The sequence below is a fragment of the Ursus americanus genome, chromosome 10, assembly GCF_024610735.1.
Source record: "Ursus americanus isolate L20-20 chromosome 10, mUrsAme1.1.p, whole genome shotgun sequence".
Classification (NCBI taxonomy): Eukaryota; Metazoa; Chordata; class Mammalia; order Carnivora; family Ursidae; genus Ursus; species Ursus americanus.
In genome coordinates, this window is record NC_142136.1 from 8,948,975 (window position 1) to 8,971,589 (window position 22,615).

At 46.3% G+C, this 22,615-nt stretch overlaps 1 protein-coding gene and 1 long non-coding RNA gene across 7 annotated transcripts in view; one reads left to right on the forward strand and one right to left on the reverse strand.

The window, feature by feature from the left end:
• LOC148109328 (uncharacterized) overlaps window positions 1–11,026 on the reverse strand; it is a 62,913-nt gene extending 51,887 nt beyond the window's left edge. For all 4 annotated transcript variants that reach the window (XR_015725899.1, XR_015725898.1, XR_015725896.1 and 1 more), the window contains exons 1-5: window positions 10,901–11,026; window positions 8,959–9,041; window positions 6,461–6,533; window positions 3,418–3,554; window positions 488–536 (exon numbers count right to left, since the gene is read on the reverse strand). This is a non-coding gene — a long non-coding RNA (uncharacterized LOC148109328). The remainder of the gene's footprint in view (window positions 1–487; window positions 537–3,417; window positions 3,555–6,460; window positions 6,534–8,958; window positions 9,042–10,900) is intronic.
• A 59-nt stretch (window positions 11,027–11,085) lies between these two features.
• Window positions 11,086–21,430, forward strand: LOC123802224 (protein-lysine methyltransferase METTL21C-like). Of its 3 annotated transcripts, XM_045812778.2 has the most exons (6): window positions 11,086–11,223; window positions 11,395–11,464; window positions 13,600–13,737; window positions 16,763–16,914; window positions 19,611–19,728; window positions 20,755–21,430. In XM_045812778.2, exons 3-6 carry the CDS (start codon window positions 13,611–13,613, stop codon window positions 21,147–21,149), a joined length of 792 nt encoding a protein of 263 aa, XP_045668734.1. In that variant the 5' UTR covers window positions 11,086–11,223; window positions 11,395–11,464; window positions 13,600–13,610; the 3' UTR covers window positions 21,150–21,430. The 3 variants fall into 3 exon arrangements, with proteins under 3 accessions (XP_045668734.1, XP_045668732.1, XP_045668731.1); XM_045812776.2 differs by lacking the exons at window positions 11,086–11,223; window positions 11,395–11,464 and adding an exon at window positions 11,513–12,108; XM_045812775.2 differs by lacking the exons at window positions 11,086–11,223; window positions 11,395–11,464 and adding an exon at window positions 12,632–13,378.
• The last annotated feature ends 1,185 nt before the right edge of the window (window positions 21,431–22,615 follow it).

The following is a 22,615-nucleotide window of genomic DNA, read 5'->3' on the forward strand; positions in this document are numbered from 1 at the left end:
AATGTATCTGTGGAAAGGGACCTTTACTTGTAAATCTATCTTGAAAAGTACCCAGGAACAAATATGGTAAAAGGGTAAGTTAACATTCTATGTGGTGGGACTTTGGTGTTTGTGATATCAGCTTTGTAACTTCCCGTATATGTCAAGTTAGGCAAAGAAGTCCTGGTGGAAAAAAAAGGGATTGATATATTATTCAAGTTTGAGAAAGGTTGAGCTGGTAGTTCAATCCCCCTACATCTAAAGAAAGCTATCTACCTCAACTTTTTATACTTGTGTGATCTGAAATGTGTTGAAGAAGTAAGAAAGTTGTTCCCAACGCTCACTCATACATTCGTTTACTCATCAAACACGTAACGAGTATCTTCTTGATGCCAGTAACCAGACCAAGTACAGGTTCCCTGCCCTCAAGTTCTTCACAGTCCAGTGGGCAAGACACAAACCTCAGACACTGGACCATAACCGAAGAGAATATAAGCAGGGTATTTACCAGGAAGGGGTTCTAGAAGTCCTCCCCGTGCAGGGATGTCCGAGCTGTGCTGAAGGAGAGAGGTAAAGAGAAGCAGGAATGATTCTTCAGAGACAACAATTGTTTGAAAAAATAAAAAGTCTAGTTCAATTTTTCACCTACAAAATAATTAAACCAAGAGAATGGATGAAGTTAGACTCTACATAAGAACTGTCTGTAAGAAAGGGCTATCTTCTAAATAAAATAATGATTTTGATGGAGTTAAGGCATTTATAAACAATCTGTAATCCTATGGCTCTCACTGTGCCCACAGAGTTTTTAAAAAGGCTGTACTGGGGGCACAGTTAATTTTCTGGCTATCTGTGACGCTGAAGGTTTTAATCAGTTGGGATAACTTAGCACGCATTTCTGACTGGAATCAACATATTCTGGGACAGGTGACGCAGACAGCTTTCATGAAATGTGCATTTTAGCCCATTCATCTTCTCCTAAGTGAAAGTAGTATGGCCTTTGCACGTTCTCTCCTGTTTATGCCGGGTTTTTCAAAGAGATACCGCAAGGCAAGACTGCTGTTTTCCATGTATGTGTAACTGAGTATTTCCGATCTCATTGTCTATGTGCGAAGGCATGCTGCAATCCTCGCCTTTGGGAGAAATCCCTGTGCTGTTGTTCCAATACCTGAAGTGATTCACACGTCTGGAATGAAAAGCTGATCCTGTATTGGTGCCACTGATAATGCCATCGCTATTGCCGTGCTGGGCAGACAACCAAGCCTGTAACTAAATCAGCTGATCTTTGACACATGTGTAAAGCACTTAAGCTACCCTGCAATCCAGGGTTTCAACTTGCACTGACCTGACGATTGAATTCTGATTTCCACTCAGGGTTTTCTATTAACACCGTGAGAAGCGATTGTAAAAGATCGACTTGTAAATGTTTTCTCACAAAACTAACATGGAACCCACCCGAGTGATTGCAATTAAGGTCTCCTAATGCACGTTAAATCTGGATGATTTCTGTTGCCATTTACTTTCATTAATTAGTAATTTAATTTTGGGGGTAGTTTCAGGTTCGCAGCAAAATTGAGTGGCAAGTACATGGTGTTCCCATATACACCCCGTCCCCACACGTGCGTTGACTCCCCTACTGTCACCATCCCATGGAGGGTACATCTGTTACAATGGATGAGCCTACATGGACCCCTCACTACCACCCCAAGTCCGTAGTTTACATCCGGGGCACGCTTGATGTTGCCCATCCTATAGGTTTTGACAAACGTATCATGACATGTACCCACATTTGTAGTGTCATGCAGAACAGTCTCACTGTCCTAAAACTCCTCCGCGCTCAGCCTTGTCATCTGTACCTCCCCTCTGACCCCTGGCAACCAGGGATTGTTTTTTATTTTATTATTATTATTTTTACTGTCTCTAGTTTTGCCTTTTCCAGAATGTCATGTAGTGGGAATCATATGATAGGTAGCTTTTTCAGACTGGTTTCTTTTACTTGGTAAGATACATTTAAGGTTCCTCCATGGCTTTTTATGGCTTGGTTGACAGTTGGACCATTTTGCATTCCCAGAGTTCCTGTGGTACCACAGTCTGTCCAGCATGTGGCGTCATCACTGCTCTGGATTTGGGCCATTCTCATCCATGTGCAGGGATATCTCATATGTAGTTTACGTGATTATTTCCCTGATGACATTCGGAGCATCTCGTCATATGCTTATTTGCCATCTATATATCTTTTTTGGTGAGGTGACTGTTTAAGGTCTTTGGCTCATTTTTAGTGAGTTTTTTGTTGTTGTTGTTGTTGTTGAGTATTTTTTGAATATTTGGGTAGCAGTCCTTTATCAGATATGTCTTTTGCAAGTATTTACTTCAGTCTATGACCTGACGTATTTTTTGACATGTATTTGTCTTTTGCAGAGTAGACATTTTTAATTTTAGTGAACTCCAGCTTATTAGTTATTTCCTTCATGTTTGAAACTTGTTTTTATTTGACTAATTATTTTCTTTTTTATTCTGATGAAGATTACTGTTCTGTAAGCATCCTGCTGCCCTCCAAGAGATAGCTAGCTGAAATTTTCCTCCTCTTCTTTCCCCTGGCACCGATGCTGATGCCTTTTCTGTAGATCCCACAAAATTGCTCTTAGTTAAATGAGATAATGTTTATGAATAGATTTTGAAAACTGAAAGCAGCTGTATGTCAGGTGGCATGAGCAGTCTTTTGAAAACACACAGGCACTGACATGCAGTCACACGCAGTCACACGTAAGCACACACATTTTTTTTCTTTCATGACACCAATTAAAAAGAGACTGATTTCTCATTACAACTGACAGCAGTCTTTGGACTCTAAGAGATAAGAAGTGGCAAATGTCGTTTTGATTCCAGAAGTTGTTGACCTTCACTATCTTAGGAAGAGTGTGGGTCTATTTCACTGCCTTCGTCTCCGCAAGCACCAGAATTATTCTGTGGTTTTGCAAGATTTCCCCAATTGCTGTTCATCTCCTGCTTCAGGTTTTCCTCTCCATTTGTTTTGATATGACTAAATAAAACTGCAGTGAACTTTGAATAATTGAAAACAACAAAAGAAAACAGAGAAACAGGGTGGGGGGGAAGAACAGAGGGAAAGGGGCAGGGGTGGGGGAGAGAGGGGAAGGGAGTTTTCTTGCTGCCAATCTAGTCAACAACTTTAGAGAGGAAGGTATCGTTCGTGGCAAATGTCCTAACGGGGAGGTTTGTGACCGCTCATGTCACCTCTATCCCATCAATCATGGCAGTTTTGTTTAAGGTCGGAGCCAGCATTTCCAGGAAATCGGGACTGTTTAAACCTTGGTTAAGTGACTGTGAGTGCTGGGTCTGTGTTTTGCAACTGTGGCCCCCATCCGTTTTTCCTTTAACAACATCTCCGTTTCCAATATTTATACTGGTGCGTTCTCTCCATACCTGTGAGCGCGTGTGTGTCCCCGGTCCTTTGTCCCTTCATCACACGTGTCCCCGTAAGTGCATTCATGTTTTCTCTGTCTGCTTCTTGGAGTCCAAGTCCACAGTACCTGGGGCTCAAGTATTTAGACATAATGCTCCTGCCAGTTAACAAAAAGAAGAGATAATATGAACACATTGAGAAAAGAGATTAAACTCACTGTTTCACATGAAATACTGACACTGAAGAAGACAAAAATAAAACTTACAACCCACTACAGAGACCGGGGCATTGATCACATCCAGTGGGTGAGGGCCACCAATTCAAACAATATATGTGGCTCACCTCTTAATAAGAAAAAAAAATTTTTTTTAAGATTTATTTATTTATTTGAGAGCGAGAGAAAACAAGAGAGCAAGAGCATACAAGCAGGGGCTGAGCAGGGAGCCCGATGCAGGGGCTCCATCCCAGGACCCTGGGATCATGACCTGAGCCAAAGGCCAAAGCTTAACCGACTGAGTAACCCAGGCGCGCCAGTAAGAAAAATTTAAATGCCCTGTGATCTTACAACTCATATACGAGAAAAGCAAATTTGACAACAATCCTGAAAATTCACATGACATTACCAATTATGGGTTGTAAAGATAAAAAACTTTATCAAAGTATCACTAATTATAATAAATTTAAATTAACCATGACGATAGAAAGAAAACTTCATTAATGCTTTATTTTTCCTACAGGAATAGGATAATATATTGTTATCATACAAAGTAATCAAAAAGTAGGGAGCCAGGGGCGCCTGGGTGGCACATCGGTTAAGCGTCTGCCTTCGACTCAGGGCGTGATCCCGGCGTTATGGGATCGAGCCCCACATCAGGCTCCTCTGCTGGGAGCCTGCTTCTTCCTCTCCCACTCCCCCTGCTTGTGTTCCCTCTCTCGCTGGCTGTCTCTATCTCTGTCGAATAAATAAATAAAATCTTTAAAAAAAAAAAAAAAGTAGGGAGCCAGAATTTTAGGAAATAATATTTTTAAAGTATTGCAGAAAGTTAACTGATATAACATTTAAAATACTATTATATAATAATTGTTATAATGTTATAATAATTATTTTGTGATAGTTATAATAATTATTTGGTAATATATTATTAACAGTTTAAAAATACTTTGTTACTTTGCATCTTTTAAAATTTTATTTTTGATGATTTCTCATCTTAAATAAATACTACTTTTGTATCCAATTCTGTATTTGTAATTCCAATTTTTTTATTTAAAGAGGATACTTCCTGCAGGTTTGTATAAATTTCAGGCTTTCCAAAACCTGGATTTACTCTGACCCCAGATCTCATGTCCTGTCAACCCAAGGACATATCTTTTGTCCCCTGAGTGCATCAATACCCCAAAGCCTTTGGATTCCAGAGCCTACACCCAAATCTGATACACCCCAGGCTTGTGGTGGCATAAACTCATTCACTCACTAATGTGGCTCTAATTCTCTCTTCTCTTATGGTAGCTAGGGCCTTCCCTCTTTTCAAGGTTGGACATACATTTTTTTGTTTGTTTATGTCAATTTATTTTTTAAATTTATTTTAAAATTTAAATTCAATTAATTAACATATTAGTTTCAGAGGTAGAGGTCAGCAATTCATCAGTCTTATATAATACCCAGTGCTCATTACATCATGTGCCCTCCTTAATGTCCTTCCCCTCATTACCCCCCCACCTCCCCCACTCTAGCAACCCTCAGTTTGTTTCCTATGCTTAAGAGTCTCTTATGGTTTGTCTCCCTCTCTGATTTTGCCTTATTTTGTTTTTTCCTCTCTTCCCCTACGATCCTCTGTTTTGTTTCTTAAATTCCACGTATGAGTGAGATCATATGACAATTGTCTCTCTGATTGACTTATTTTGCTTAGCATAATACCCTCTAGTTCCATCCATGTCGTTGCAAATGGCAAGATTTCATTTTTGATAGCTGAGTAGTATTCCATTATGTGTGTGTGTGTGTGTGTGTGTATTTGCGTGTGTGTGTGTATATATATATATATATATATATATATATATATATATATATATATATATATATATATCGTCTTTATCCATTCATCTGTTGATAGACATCTGGACTCCTTCCATTGTTTGGCTATTGTGGACATTGCTGCTATAACTACTGGGGTACAGGTGCTCCTTTGAATCGCTACATCTGTATCTTTGGGATAAATACCCAGTAGCACAATTGCTGGGCCATAGGGTAGCTCTATTTTCAACTTTCTGAGGAACCTCCATACTGTTTTCCAGAGTGGCTGCACCAGCTTGCATTCACACCAACAGTGTGGGACGGCTCCCCTTTTTTCGCATCCTCGCCAACATCTGTCGTTTCCTGACTTGTTAATTTTAGCCATTCTGACTGGTGTGAGATGATATCTCATTGTGGTTTTGATTTGTATTTCCCTGATGCCGAGTGATGTTGAGCATTTTTTCATGTGTCTGTTGGCCATTTGTACGTCTTCTTTGGAGAAATGTCTGTTCATGTCTTCTGCCCATTTCTGGATTGGATTATTTGTTCTTTGGATGTTGAGTTTGGTAAGTTCTTTATAGATCTTGGATACTACTAGTGCTTTATCTGATAAGACATTTGCAAATATCCTCTCACGTTCTGGACATGCATTTTTAAAGCATATTTGAAAACAGTTTACCCAGTACCTTATGTGTTCAGAGTGGGAAGGAACGTCTGTTATCAGCTTGGTCAGCTAACATGGCTGGAGTGAACTTTTATTTTCTTCTATAACTTTGTGGATGCACACATATACTAGGGTCCAAATTCCTCTCGAATGAACTAATGATAATGCCGACACACTCCCTGTAACGTCCAAAAGCATTTCATATGCTCTGCCTCACTTGACCCATAAAAGAACCTGGGACACGGTAGAGGTGTTCTCACCCCTAACAGACGAAGGCAACAGAGTCTGGTGGCTTCCCTGTGATCCCCCAGCTGGAGCCCAGGAGGGCCTGCTTCCCCCGGAGCTGCCCCGCCCTCTCTGCTGCTTTCCACCTGGACTGAGACTGATATACCTCCGCATGTTTTCCCTGATCCGTGACAGCACAGCTGCAGATGAAAACACGCGTTTCTCAGATCGAGTCCGCCCTGGAATGGGAGGAAAGAATGAAAGGAATTACCTCTTTGTGCCGCATCCCAGAATAGGGCCGCCAGGTAAACATTCTTTCCTAATAGAAATCTGTTGGGAAAACATTTATTACCTTCTTGAACACCCGTCAACTGCTGTTGCTAAAATCGGAGCATGATTCGTTACCACTAAGCCCCTCTAAAAAGTGCCATTTCCAAGCAGCTGATGGCCATGTGGAAGGAACAGCCGGCACTGGAGGCGGGGCAGGGCGGCTCTGGGGGAGGGCGGCTGTCAGGCTCCTCACGGTCACAGTCAACGCTGCGTGGTGGTCCTGACAGGCACCCTGGAACCCAGGGGTCCCCTCTCACCCTCACTCTCCAAGTTCAATCACTGTCAGAGAGTTTTTCCATACAGATAAGATTCATTTGGTTCCACAAGCCATTATTTATTACATTTTAAATTAGAAGGAATGTTATTAGCCAACTAACCCCAAATTCCTAGACATTTCAATGTCAGGATCCCTTATCTAAACCCGTTTCCCAAGTGTGACATTCCTCCCTGTAATTAGTATCCCAGGCTTATTGCTCAGCTCCAAGGCGTTCTTGGCTGTGTTGATGACACGATCCCTGGCCATTACCAATTGTGATTTACACGCGCTTGCAGTGGAAGATGCTTCTTAAAATAACAAGAAAATTTCTTTGAGGGCGAAATCTGTTTTAAGAACTGGCTTGGGAAAAAATTAAAAATAGCAACTAAGTACATCTCCTCTCCAAAATGCACGTAAGGGCCTCGAGGCTGCTCCTGGGCACCCAGGGGGAGCCGCGCTGTAAGGCGGGTGATTTATGGAGCGCGGCGCCTTTCCCTGTGGCGGGTGTGGGGGAGCAGCCGTGCGCTATTTTTAAGATGAAATGACCATAACTTCACTTGCTGTTTCCAAACGGATTGGAGTCTTTCACTCGTGTTCTCCTCCCTCACTGCTAACGTTTATCATTATGTAGAAGGTATTTACAATGAAAAAGAAGTAAATTCTTTCTATGTCCACAAACCTGGCAAACCTTAGGTGTTGCCCGAATGGTGTTTGAACACCGACTGCAAAATTTCTGATGGTGGTCCTTCTCTAGCGCGAGGAGGCGGCCATCGTGTTCACGCCCGGCCCAAGCACAGCAAGAGTCGCGTCCCCATCCTGCCGCGGTCCGTGTGCTATGCGCCTGCGCTGCGCTGCTCTATATCTTTCCACCCCCGCGGCAGCGTCCGTGGACCGTGCCCCCCCCCCCCCCCCCGGCATCTCAGGGGCTGCCCCAGACGTCTGGCAGATGAGGAGGCGATGAAGCAGTCCTGAACCATTCGACAAAGAGGATTATGAACCCAGAGCCACTGCGCTGCCAGAGAGTGGAGGGGCCGGAAATTATGGACTTAGGTTTCGCTCTGATCGCACACGCTGGAAACCCCACGGCTCCCTGAGGGGTGGTTACCAGGCTGGTCCGAGAACGTCTAGCTCTGCAGCGAATCCCCAGCTGCCTGGAAGGGAGCGCTCACAGTCTCCCCGGTGAGTGAGTATAGGGACATAGCTTCTATTTTATCAGCAGCCCTAACTTTGTAGAGTTTTGGTGAAGGTCAGGCGAAAAGCAGTGAGCCTCCCCTTCACACTCCGGGGAGCAGCGGCGCATCGCGAGCAGTGACGAAATAGCTAATCAGGTTCTTGCCCGCGACACCTGGAGGCGCATGCCCACTGGGGGGGAGGCGTGGACACCCATCAGGAGGTTCTGAGTTAGAGAGGAAGAGCTGCGTTCCCTCCAGAGGCAATAGCCGGTGAGACTTAGGCCATCCTCCGTTGTAGAGAGGATGGGTGTCCATTATGAAATTGTGTTCATGGAAATAGGAAGGAAAGAACGGACACACAGGCTGGCCAGGAAGGAGAAGAAGCCATACAGAGCCCTTGCTTGTTGTCCCGCCTTCAGTTCCCAGCCCTACTCCTCATGATTTGGTGGGATGCTTCTCACATCATCCAGCCCTACGTATACGGCAAGCTTATGATCAAGTCGGACCAGTCAGAACCTTCTCCCCTGGATCTTGAATCTCGGCCACAGTGACGCCAGGCTGGGATGGGAAGCAGCTGAGGCCTCCAACAGCACTGTTTTCCCAGAAGGCCCAGGAACCCCAGCCGCTGAAGTCTCTGGGAGGGGGAGCAGCCCGGGGTCCTTCATTTCTCAAGCCCCAAAGCTCAATGTTTCTATTTGATTCAGTGAGTGAATCCCTCCAAAGAACCTACTGATTCAACCCTCTACTGGAATGCCATACAATTTAATACATTTATTTATCGATGACCTTCTAGGCAATGGGCCCTGTGCCCAATTCCTTCGGAGACATCAATGTTCCCTTCTACAGTTGCGTGAAGGGTGCTAGCATCTTCTGGGGCCACAGCAGGTGCTCTTGGGCCTCACTCACCTCTCTCAGACACATCTGTGTCCTCCAGCTGCTGGTTTCTGCATCATGCTGAGGTGCTCGAATCCTCCAGAAGCCCTCTGAACCTGGAATGGAATCATTCTGAGCTGTGTATTTTGCCTCATCTCCCAGCCTTGCCCCATGGGTGCAAGTTTTTATTGCCCCCTGCAGCAGCTGGCTGCCCACCCTTGCCCTGGATGATTCTACTCCCCCACCCCCTCCACCCTCCATATCCTTTCCAATCCTTGTCTCCGGGTCTGCTCCCAGAAGAGCCAGAAGGTATGATGTTGGCTCTCTCTATTGGACAGTCTGGAAATGCTAATCCACCCCATTTTATAGGCGAGGACACTGAGGCTGAGGTGGCAGAGATCACTCAGCTAGTAGACGGTGTGTGTAGGATGGAAATTAGAATTGACCCTGTGGCCCCCGGCTGGCTCAGGTGGTAGAGCCTGTGACTTTTGATCTTGGGGTGATGAGTTTGAGCCCCGTGTTGTGGGTAGAGTTTACTTAAAATGAAAGTGTCCTGAGAAATCACCCTGCAACTCATGCCCCCAAGACAAGGGTTTCTCAGGCTCAGCCCTGGTGACATTTTGGGCAGGATCAATTTTTGCTGTGAAGGGTTGTCCTGAGCAATGCAGAGCGTTTGGCAGCCCCCTGCCCCAGCCTCTATGCACTAGATACCAACAGCTCCCCGCCCCAGATGTGACGAGCCACAAAATCACCAAATTGCCAAGTGTCCCTGGGAGGAAGGGCGGATTCCTCCATGGTGAGGACCACTGGCTGAGAGAGTTAGGTTCAGTTGGAAAAAAACATTGTGAGAGATCAGAGGTCTACACCGTTGAAGAAAGAAAGAGAGACCTCACACTCGGCCTGTTTATTGACCCTGTATAAACCTTTGGTCCAATCTCGTGTGTTCTGACTCCAAATCTGGCCCATTTTCCATTATGCTGGCTCCCTGAGATCAATTGTTCCATTGTTCTGCTTGTTAGAAAGTTCTTTCCTATTGAGACCAAATGCGCTTCCCAGGCACTTACTTCATCTGTGTGTCCTCCAGAGCCATGCCTGAAGCCTAATCCCTCGTCAGGGGCTGACATTTCAACTATGTGAGAGTCAGTCATGTGTCTCTTGCCCTATAGATTGGCACTGGCTATATGCCAGCTGCTGAAAACACACAGGGGGCGGCTGTGGGACTCAAACCTCTAGGCACTCTCTCAGCCTTTGAGCAGGAATTTCCAGGGGCCTGGAGTCTGTGTTTTAAAGCTTCCAGGTATTATAGGGACACATTCATATACATTGCAATCAGTTTTTAAAAGCTATTTATACAATTGTAATGATGACCACATTTTGCTACTTCTTACATCTAGGGGTGCTTACATAGCTGTGCTGACCCCTGGTGGAAACCAGTTACCCAAGTGACACCATCAGAGACCTGGACCACTTGGAGAGTATGACAACATTCAAATGACAGATTTGAGCCAGGCTCCAGGTCACCTCCCCTTATTGAAGGGAATGGGAAAGCAAACCTAATGGTCATGGGACCACAGCACACCCAGATAAAGATCCTAACTTAAAAGAAATGCACATAAAGAAAAAAAAAATGACAGCAGCGAAGAGAGTACCAATGTGGGGTAAAAAAATAAAAATAGGCTCTTGTATCCACTCAAGCTCAATCACTACTCGCTTAGCCCCTCATAAACGGGAGTGATTGTTTAACTCCCATCTGCCAAGGTTTTAATTTACATGCCCTATATTCTATTTTAAGGGTTCCCAGGCTTCCCAAATGAGCACACGATTTTCCTCTTCCTTTTTTAACTGCCCTTTTTTTCAATGAAAGAAATTGCAATGGCTTGCTTTTTTGTTGGAAGAGTTTTTCTGGTTTCTTATTCATTGTTGCCCTCCTCTAAATACTAAATACTCCTCATGCAAACTTAAGCCTTTAACTCACGTCCCTTCTAGTTTGATGTTCTCTTGTCTTCTCTGGTAGAGTCCTGTGTTATTCCGGCTGCTCGGAGCAGGGTCCAGGACTGTCCACGGCAGGCATGACTCCTCCCTTTGGCCACAGCAGTTTGGCTGATGAGCACAGAGAAAGTCTGTGCGTCTGTACAAAACCCCAACCACCCCAACCCCCACTTCTTTTTAAAGTGAAATATGTCTGCATTTCAAACTCCATCATGGCAACTGAACGCCATAAAGGAGAGCCTCCGTTCTGCTGGAGGCATTTTCTGGATCTTTGGAGGGTGATTCCATTTCATGTTGCAAAGATTGCATGTGAGTATGCAGGAAAGAGAGAGAGAAAGAGAGAACATTGAGAATTGAGAGAGGGAGAGAGAATGGATATTCTAGTAAAGTAATGTGTCTGAGTCCTGGTGGGTCATGCTACCCTAAATAACTTGGGCTTGCACTGGCTGGCTTTTGTTCATAAAATGCTAATCCTTTCAGGTGCAGATCTATATAAAACAGTGGGGATTCAAGGGTGCACAGAAATCTCACCTCTCTTCTGCTACGTAAGGTAATGTTTAAACTAACAGTTTGAAATGATTTTGAGGGGATTAACAAGACATCATTTGAAAAACTTTGAGAATCTTTATCAAATAGTAACACGTGCCATATGGTATATGCGACGTCAGACTAACAGCACCAGGTAGAGAGCACTGTGATTGTTTTCTAGATTGCCTTTGAATGCACAGATGTCAGGGAAAAAGTTAATTTCTCACGTCAACTATGATGATGGGGGAAGGAGTCGTTTCCTTTCATAAGGAAAAGCACACCTGGTATTGGAAAATAATTCTCCTTTGCTTGCAGGCAAAATGAGGCAATGTCTTAAATGTAATGCCCAGAGTCCCCTGATGCTGGATGAGTGTGGCTTGCGTGACTGCCCTCCTCGCTTCAGACAGGACAGTTGCTGTTGTGAGATGCTTTGCATGGCTTACCTCTCCTAATGCCCCCGGCCACCATGGGAGGTAGTATCCCCATTACCTACGTCTTCAACAAGGAGCGTACATGGTGGGGCTAAGATCCAGAGGCAGGCTCCTCACCACAGCGTGGAGGCTTCCTCCCTGAAGGCACTGTGTGTACTCATCATCAGCCAGGCTGCCATCTTTTAGGGGAACAATTAACTTCCTGGAGTTGGGGAAACCTGAAAGGAACGAATGAGTAAGTATCTGCAAGAGAAAGCACTTCTGCGTGAAGCACAGACCCGCGGGCACTCTGGCTGGTTTGGTGAGCTGGAGAAGTGGGGCAAGTATTTGATTAGTCAGTTCTAGAGCCAACGAAAATGTGAAATTGCTTTCACAGTGATCTCATTTTTTTGCAGTCCTGTTGCGCATTAACGTGAGGCCCATGTGACCTGTCCAGGTGTGCAATGGAAGGACATTTGCTTCAGGGCCTGTGCTTTCTTGCATTTTGTCTGTTTGCTCACTGGAGTAAGCCAATGCCCGAATGGCTTTGGGTCAGCTAGCCAGTGACGGTATGGCTGGCGTGTCTGGTTGCTGCCCACGATGTGTTGGGCAACTCTGGGGTGTGGACACCAACTCAGGATGGTAAACACAGCGGAGGAAAATCAATCACATTTTGTAAAAAAAAAAAAAAAAAAAAAACACTAGCAAACATCACTGTGGCGGCTAAACATTTTGAGTCATTTCAGGGCAAAGTAAGCAAGGGAACCCAAGGCTGCTCAAGCCCACCCAAGGTGTACCTGCTGGGCGGTTACGAACATAGATTTTGCAGCTGGACCTCCTGGGTTTCACTCCGCCACAGCTCTTGGGCTGCTTTTCAAGCTCTGTGCCTGGATTGCTCACATCTGAGAAGAGGCATAATAATAGCATCTACTTCATAGGGGCTATTGCTAGGACTGGATGAATCGATACACTTAAAACAGCAGAACAGGGTTTGGCGACAATACACGCCCTGCGGTGAAGTCATGTGTTACTATTTTGATGCTGATCAGTGATCCCCACAGCCAGGTCTCCTTTCTGAATCAGGTGGTTTTCCTCTCTGTACTCATCACTTTCACTCTCCTGTTTCCCACTGTGGCCCTGGGAAGTCGGCAGATACTATATTATCCCCTTTTTGCTGATGAGGAAATGGCGCGGGATGGGATTAAGTGAGTTGCCAAGTGCCTGAGTGGGGAGCCAGCTCAGCCTCCTGGCTCAGCCCCTAGAGCTTTCTACGATCTTGCAATAAAGCCTCAGATGAAAAGGGAGCAGCCCTGTCTTTGGTCCAAATCCTGCCTTCTCATCCACGATGTCATTGATCCCTCCATCCACATGGTGCTCCCGATGGTAGGATGTGCTGCTGGATCAGAGTCTCTTCACTAAGGTTCATTTCCAAAAGCTATTAGAAAGACATTTTCCACCCCAGCGATGTCGTGCCTGTCCTCCGGCAACACTTGCTCTGTTTTTGCATTTCTTGATGCACAGAACAGGTGCGGTGATGTTTCATGGTCCGCCTTTCCTTTGCTCTGCAAAACTAGGATGGCAGCTCCTTGGGTAGCTGCTTTGCTCACCGCGGGAGCTAAGCTGAGAAGCACGGGTTCTTTTCGGCTCAGCAGATGTTAAGACGATAAGCTGCACTTTTTAGAGCCTCCGGGAGGCTCAGCCAGCCTGGGCTGAACTCTCGGGGCCTGTCTGGTTCTCTGCTCTCCAGCGGCTGCGGTTATGGACGTGTGTCTGAGCTCCGAGCAGCAGACCGGGCGCCTGCAGGAAGCACCGTGCAGCCCAGATGGCTGCTTAGAGCCGGCGGAGGGGGCTCCCCAGGAGGACGGCACCGGTGGACCCCCAGGAGGTAACCTCCTTCCTCACCGGGACACCTTGTCAGTTGCTTTCCTGGCCATGGCATTTCCCAGTTAACTTCAGTGACAAGAATTCCCATCTCCTTTTAATTCTAGATTGTTCCTATAGCGAAGCTTAGGAGAAAAGTGCCTTTATGCAAGTCTGAGCATAGCATTAAAAGTTATCCCAATTTTTTCATTATTTACTTAAATCTAAATTTGTCTCATCCTATGTATAAATCTCAAATGGTTACATTTGTGTCACAAGAATCTTTAAAAAGAAACAAAATCTTGGTTCATGTCTGCTTTTCGCCAACATGTTCTCCTGGCAGCTGTGTCATACGTGGGTTGCATTTCTGGACAGGGACTTGGTAGTAATAAATAATAGACATAACAAATAATGTCAGAAAAGCCAAAGTATAGCCTTCCAAACATTTATAATCATTTAACATGGTAAAGTTATGTTCCAGCTCAACTAAGACGGGATGCTATTTATTTTTACTAAACCAGTGTACGTAAAAAGGCAATTATATCTCTAAAATCTGATCTAAAACTCTCAGACTAGCATTGATACAATAAATGAAAACATCTAGTGTGCAATAAGCATAAATTTCTTTATCTTTGTCGAACACAGAAGGGTCTTCTGGGAGAATATTTATGTGCCTGCATTTCTTTACAATGTTGGTTGGAAAAATGTATCAGCTCATTCGTCTGTGAAATAATGAGCCATTCCAATTCAGCCCATTGACTTTTTCCACTGTCTTGAGAGAAAAATAGGTCCCCAGCTGGTGAGATGTGGGAGGAAGGGAAGAAGGACCTGTCTGAGCCACAGTGGGGGAGGGCAGTTTGCAGGGGCTGGCGTGGGTCCCGGTTGGTCTGGCTGCTCCAAGTCACCTACCCCAGTGACGAAACCTCAGAGGAAAAGGGAGCAGCCCTGTGCCGACTCCTTGCACCGACCAGCCTGAACCAGCCCCTGAATTTCAGGGATTTTTTTGAAGGTTGTTGTTAAACATGGCCATTATTGAAATGTGAGTTATGAAAACTTACCACTAAAGAGATTATATAAAAGCCAAAGGTATATTAAAAAACGAAGGTAATGGATACTCACAACTCATCCTGATGTACTTTATTACGTTTTGAGATTATGAGCGTCTATGCTGCTGAGCTTCCTGGTGTCCGTTGCCCTGCCTGGTAGAAAGCAGGTGGAAAGCCCCGGTCATGGTGGGCAGGGCATGTCTTTTTCCGGGGATGTCTGCAGGTAGTTTGAAGTCGCCGAGACAGGAGCATTCCTACCATGGTGACCATCAAACCCTACAAATCAGTGCTTCATCCCCTTGCCCCAAGCTGATGGTTGAACATTTCCTGGCACGCCATGGTCTATTCCTCTGCCTTTTTATCATCTCTCCAACAGTTCCGTCAGCTCGAGGGGAGAAGCTAGGGCCTCTTTGGTCGTTCACAGATAATGAGCTGGTGGTGTTAGATGTTAGGAGCTTCCCCTAATAAGAGGTGGGTGAGGGACACAGGTCTCCCTCCCAGTCCTACAGCCTCCCCACAACCCCTACCAGGACGGTGTCTTGTGCCTGATTTGGTCACTATTTATTAGCAGGCTCAGGGCACAGACTTCTCCCCCGGGGGTGGAACTCACACTACATCAGACCTGGCGCGCGGGGGTGGGGGGTGGGGGGGGGTGGCGAGAACAGCACCCTGGGGAGCTGTGGACATCTGTCATGGTCCCTGTGCTCAAAGACTATTTCTCAGTCTGCTGCACACGGACACTTTTTGGGTAAAATACAGCAAAAATTCATTTCTAGAAAAACACAATGAAAATACATGTGAAGACAAAACACAAGCCCTGTGTTTTGCTAACTGGACATGGTCAAACTGCTGGAAACATTTCTAAGAGCAGACCCGAAATGTCTGTGTTCTTCTGTGAACCTGTTCGGATTTGCAGACCGGCAGCACAGGAGGGTTCTCGTGCAGGTGCTAATCAGTGACACGCAAAATCGCCTGCTTCTGAGGGGTGGATGCCCGATTAGGTGTCTCCAAACACCCTCTACCCTTCACCCCGTATTCGCGCCCTGCCCCTGCCGCCTCCTCTTCCGCCTGGGGTGGGGGGACATTTCTGATTAGAGTGCCTCGGAGGTTAACTGACCACTCCTTGTCGCTATTTTCCAAAGCCCACATTCCACCTGTGGTTAGAAAGGTCCCTGGTGGATCTCAGCGAGCAAAGGCAGGTTTCACGCAGGTTTCCCTCCAGCTCCTCGCTACTGATTCCTTCTCACTGCTGGCACCAGCAGCTTCTCTTTCGCTGCCCGCCCCTAGTGTGAGGGCACGCGGCATCCCCACTCCTGACATCCTCACGCACTGCTCCTGTTATCCTGAAAGACCCAGCAAAATCTGCACAGTCTCGGCTTCCATGATGTCAGCCCCGATTAGGTGCTCTTTTCCGCTCATTTTATGTGATATTTGAGAGCTGCTCATGAGTTTAAAGGGTATTTAAAGCAATTGTAACTTAATAGGCAGAGCTCATCTGACAGCCTCCCCCAGGACTGTGGAGCTGGCTCGTGTTTGGGTGACCTGTACCTTTTGAGGAGCAGTTGTAGGAAGGATTTAAGGAACATGCTCCAGCCAACGTGTGGGAATGTTCCTTCACTTCAAGTCCTAAAAATAGGTCTGTGTTTGCTTAGGTCTGCATCCAGACAGCGCATTCTTGCCATCCTGCTGGTAGGCTGGCTTCCTCCTGTCACCAAAACAGAGGGGTGGGGACGGAGCCACACCTCTCTGTCCTCTGCTACCTCGCAGAACTAGCCGGGGCATCCTCTGGCGTTCCATCGTCTCTCGGGAACGTCGCACCCGAACTTCGTGTCCCTGTCGCTGGGCATCACTCTGTTTTGTGCTAGTTTGCAGCCAGTCATTGCTGGCGTCACCCCTCTCTGTGGGAAAACCGCCCAGGCCCTTCCCATCTTACAAGCTGTGCCTACTGTGTACTTGCATTAGATCAACAAATCATGGAAACTATTCCATTTTCTGCCCCCACAGATTCAAACAAGATAGAACCATCTCTTCGTAGCCTCCAGAAATTTGTTCCTACAGATTACGCCAGCTACACTCAGGAGCACTACATGTTTGCAGGCACGAAGATCGTCATCCAAGAGTCAATAGAGAGCTACGGAGCGGTGGTGTGGCCGGGGGTGAGGCAGCCATTACCTCTGGGAAGTAGGGGCTCCTGGGGGCGACAGTGCCACATGTTGGGGCTGCCGTGGACAGGCTGCTGAGTGCTTTCCCGTTCTGTACTTCTACAGGGGAACTTCTTGGCCCCAGGGGGCTGGGGGAGGGCTTGGCTCCCCAAAAGCATAACATCTCTCCCAGAAGCCATCATTTTCCTCTGTGCCATTCTTGAAATACTATTTTTTACATTAAGATTAGCTTGAATATATCAGGAAGTGAGATGAAAAATTCATATGAATTTTGAGAAAAAAACAATCAGAGCCGAGTGCTCGATTCCCTTCTCCGCCATGGGTGTTCCCGAGGAAGTGGGTAGGAAGCCGCCTGCCTCTCCTCCCTGCAGCGGCCCCAAGAAGGGGGCATGGAAATGGGGGAGACGCTCTGAATCTTGAGTCAATCTGCTAGCTTGGTGCCCGCCACCCGGGATTACTAACACGCCACTGTTTTGCACCTGCCAGCTGGGGAGGTGGGGGCTCAGAAAAGTTGACTCATTTGGGAGAGCTGTGCCACCGCATTTGGGACAGCGGGCCTCCCATGCGAGCTCGGTTGTTCTTTGAGAGGTTCCGGATTCAGGCTGCTCTGTCGTTGACGGGGCATGGATGGCCCAGGGTTTGGGTTCAAATGCAGATCTGGGACTTGGAAGTGCTGCCACTCGGGGGCGGGGGGACGTTAGGCCTGCTGTTCCAGGGACCGCAGCTGAGCGCCCGGGGTGGAGGTGCCATGGAGCTCCCTGGGGCAGGTGGCCTGGGTACCAGTGGCAGGTGACAAGGAGGGTGGACGAGGGGGAGGGGCTGACAAAGGGCTCCAGGCTCCTAGAGCTGCCCACCTCCACCCCTCCAGCTAAAGAAGCTCAGTATTTCTTCCCTATGCGTTCAAGTATGATTTCCTTCATAGGGAAATCCTCTTCTTTGGCTTAATAACAAGTTTAAAAACCACCAAACTGCTCCCCAGCTTCCTATGGTAATATATTTGGCAAACTGACAACCATAGCAGGGTTACCAGGAGATCAGGAGTGGAAGAATATCTGTCCACGGGACCGTTTTATTCTCACCAAGGCCTCAACCTTTCACGCACCAAACCCTGGCCTCTCCCGGCACCGCAGTCTCCTGAAAGCTGCGAAGGAAGGGTTGTCATGAAGCAGGAAAACACCCTTCCTCGTGGGACTCCAAGTGCAGCTGTCCATGAAAGAGGTCCCTCTCCCGTCTGCTAACAGGGCTGGGAAGGTGGGGGTGAAGAAATGCAGTGCTTCCTGAGAAAAGCTTTGTTTCCGGGCAGGGGACTGCGGGAAGCCTGGAAACCCCCTCAAAGCACATCTTCTTGGTGGCTCTAGTTGACACTTCCTCCTATTGAAACCCCTGCCACCACAAATCTCTATCCTTGCTCTTCATCCAGAGAGTTCCTTTCCGAGGGCCAGAGCTCCGGGCAATGTGCTGCGCGGGGCTGTTTCACCGCCGCCCCCGCCGGACACTCCGGGCGCGGCCCTCCTGCTTCAGCACCTAGGGCACCTCTCGCTGGCCCCCGGTGCCCCCAGCCTGTGCCTCCTGACGCCCCTCGCGTGCCTGAGTCCCCGTGAGAGGAGACGCGACTGCACGTTCGTCTGGGCCCGTGGACTCTTCACTGTGAACACACGGGGGTGAGAGGCAGCGGCCTGTGGGCGGGGGTTGCTGCCGCCCCTGCCCTGGCCGGCTCCAACGGTCCCGGCTGCCCCCACGCCAGCCCAGGCCCCCCCACGAAAAGTGGCCTCCCAACAAGGTCAGAGCAGCCACAGGAAGATGAGAGGTCAGAGTGCGCACAGACGAGAGGTCAGTTTGCTTCGTCATCTCAAGATTCACGTCGTCACACGGAACCCTTCCAGAGCTCTCAAATCTGCGGCGCTGCGACACCCCATCGCATAAAGATGAACGCCTCAGCCGTCAGCGCAAGTCCAGTACCCTTTATCTCTTCGTAGAAAGGTCAGGAGAAGGGGAGGCAGAAGAGAATGAAGAGAGAAGGAAAGGAACGTTTTGAGCTTCTGCATTCGAAGTTATCTTAACTCATTCACATGCTTTTTAGCATCTCCTCGCTGCTCCTCAGTGTGGTCCACGGACCAGCAGCATGGCCATCGGCCGGTGCTCTGTAGAAACGCAGTCTGGAGCCCCGCACGGCCCCGGAGTGCGCGCACCCTCAGAAGCACTGTACTGTTTCTTGGATGACTGCTAAAAAAAATAAACTGCCCAGTTGTGCGGGGTAGCAAAGTTCTAACCCGCCTGAACTTCGAGAAAGGAGTCTGGAGGGAAGTGGGGAAGACGTACAGCAATGCTCTTGGGAGCAGGTGGCGGACGGCGAGACCAAACCAGAGCAAGAGTTGCTGTGTTCAGGCCTCCTCCCTGGACTTGCAAGAGCCTAGTGGACCTTCCTCTTCCTGGACACTGACCCAGAGTTTTCAGATAGATGTGATTTAGCAAGTCTGTGTCTCCGGTTCCTCTGCTGCGTGTCACAACTTTCATAGTCCAGAGGTCCATATAGGGCATTGAATGCATATTTCAATTCTTATGCGCCCCTCAATAAACTGCAACTATTAACATCTCTTGTAGTATTTCGCTTGGGGTAGGGAAGGGGAGTCGGGTCGCCACTGTTTTCCAATGTTCCAATGCTCAGGTGACAACTGCAAATATCTTTTTAGGCTACGGCTTTGTGTCAGTATTTGGAGGAACATACAGAGGAACTGAATCTCCAAGATGCTAAGATACTTGAGATTGGTGCTGGACCAGGCCTTGTCTCCATTGTGGCCAGTATTCTAGGTTTGTCTATTTATTCCTGACTTTGTTTCAAAACACCTTGACGTTGATGGCAATGATAGCGAGTGCTTTCTGTGTGGCCGGCTGCGACTCAGATGCTTGGCCATGATCTCACTCACTGAATCTCCCAAAATATCATGAGCTAGGAATTAGTCCTGTTAGCCCGGAAATAAGATAATCACATGTGAGAGAGAGGTTAGGGGACCTGCCCAGCCCACCGAGGACCGTGTGATGAGGCTGAAATTCTGGAGCTGTGACTCTCCCGTTGTAAACAGCTACGTTATGCTGTCTCCTGTTTATCGTCACGAATATTATAACTAACATTTTGAAGAAAAATAGGTGAGTTAATCCGACGTGAAGCCAGATTCATACACCACATGCAGGTTGTGAGATCCGGGCACAGAGCAAGAGGTGCGTACGTATGTGGCGTACTTCTGCCTACAATGTTACAGAGCTTCCTCTATTAAATCCAGTCTGGAAATGGGGTGGTCCACTTTGTGAACTCTTGCCACTAGCTTTAAAACGCCTAACAATTAATTTAACAAATTTAGGTTGGAGAAAGGCAGTCATACAAAATAGATGAAATTTTCAGATAAAGAGAGTTTTAGAAGGAAAAACATGGTGAATTATTATAGTAAGCAGCTAATTATCCTGAAATCTCCCAACACCGCATCACTGTTTCTTAAAAAATGATAACATTATTCTATTTCAGTAGTTCTCAACCAAAGGTGATTCTGCCCCATAAAGGACATATGGCCACATCTAGAGACACTTTTGATCGTCATGAGCTGGGGGTGGAGTCGGGGGACAGAGACCCTGGACGCCGTCAAACATCAGACAGCGCACAGGGCAGAGCTCCCCACGGGAAAGAGTTATCTGGTGGGATTGGGTCAAGTATGTCCAGCCCACGTGTCAATGCAGACAAAACTGAGAAGCCCAGTTTCATTTCTTGTGTCTCCCTGAGTGTCTACGTCTACCGTGGCTGCATGTTTTCAGGTAGTTATTACAACTTTTCTCTTTATCTCTTAGGAGCTCAAGTCACAGCAACGGATTTGCCTGATGTCCTAGGAAACCTTCAATACAATCTTTTGAAGAACACATTAAAACGTGCAGCGCATCTGCCGGAAGTGAGAGAGCTGGTTTGGGGAGAGAGCCTGGAGCAGCACTTCCCCAAGTCGACATTTTATTACGACTATGTTCTGGCCTCAGACGTGGTCTACCACCACTACTTCCTGGACAAGCTGCTCGCCACCATGGCATACCTTTGTCAGCCAGGGACGGTGTTGCTTTGGGCCAACAAATTCAGGTTCAGCACCGATTACGAATTCTTGGATAAATTCAAGCAAGTTTTTGACACAACACTCGTGGCTGAATTTCCAGAGTCATCAGTCAAAGTTTTCAAAGGAATACTAAAATGGGACTAAATTAAGCAGAATGCCTTCGAAACATTAGTGTGTCTTTTGAGCAGTGTTAGAACTTGTCAACAAAAGACTTTTTGTGAGGTTGAGGGGGTGGTGCATTAAAACGACTGGTGTGCCTAGAACAAACTAATTTAATGTTACAGCAGCTTTCTAAAATAACCTATTTACAATCACCTGGTTAATCTAAATATCTACAAAGAGTAATATTGAAAACATAAAAGTAGCTGTGTTGGCTTCCAAAAAGTCTCAATTGTTTAATAAACTTTATATAATAAATTCATGGATTTCCCCGTTGTTCGACTGCAAATTTGTCAATACGCTTTGGTCACATGCTTTTTGAAACTGAGCTTGAAAAGGTCCTTCTATCTTAACTTTGAAGAATTTAGCTGCAGCAGATTTAGCTGTGGCAAAAGGAGAGGCTACCGAGTGACAGAAAACAATAACAGGCTTCACATGGATTAAAAATGAAGAATACGGGAATGGTACTGGAATAAGGAAATGGATGTTGTGTAGGAATTTCCTAAGAGAATCCAGCCTACAAATACCCTACTTCCGTGCCAATGAATTGCTGGGATCATTTCAAGTTAGATTTCTGGATTGTTTGTTTCCCCCCCCAACAAATTTATGATTAAAATTTCTAGAAAAGTAGGAAAGAATGGAATTTGTTTGTTTTGATAAAGACTATAAAAAATCTAAAACAAATCATGATTATAAAATGTTAAAAGCTTCTTCTCTGATAGGGGAAAACAATAAAAAATCCAGCCACCACCATTTCTCAGCATTATACTAGGGGCTTTAGCCAATGTGGGAAAGCAAATGAATAAAACACGCACATTTCGGACGCAAGAAAAGGGACACTATTTGTGGATGATAGGATTGTTTATGGAAGCCAGGGTCAGCAAACCTTTTCTGTAAAGGGCCAGCTAATAAATATCTTCAGGCCACACACTGTTTCTACAGCATATGTGTATTATATACATATTTACAGCCATTTACAAAAATTCAAGACCCACTCTCAGCTTGGGGACCCTGCAGAAAAGCAGGCTATGGATCGGATTAAATGTGTAGGCTCCGGTTTGCTGACTCCTGGGACTGTGAATAAGCTACAGTGGAACTACTGGAATTCTTGAGTTTAGCAAGGTTGCCAAATGTCAATATATAAAGCTCAGTGATATTACAGCATGGGAACTGACCCCTAAATCTCTTCTTAGACTTGTAAGTGGATTTCTTTCACATATCCAGGACAAAAGGATAGGATGATCATATGCTTATTTCATTATGTTCTAAATGGATACAGGTCTGCCCTTTCAGAAAAGCCAGATTGATTATAATTATGAAGACTCTTTGTCTTCAAACTTTTATAGGAAAACTTAAATATATTGGAAGTAGATGAATCATATATTTAAACATGTGCAGTTTATTGTATGGCAACTATAATTCAATAATGCTCCATAAGTAAGTACATGAAA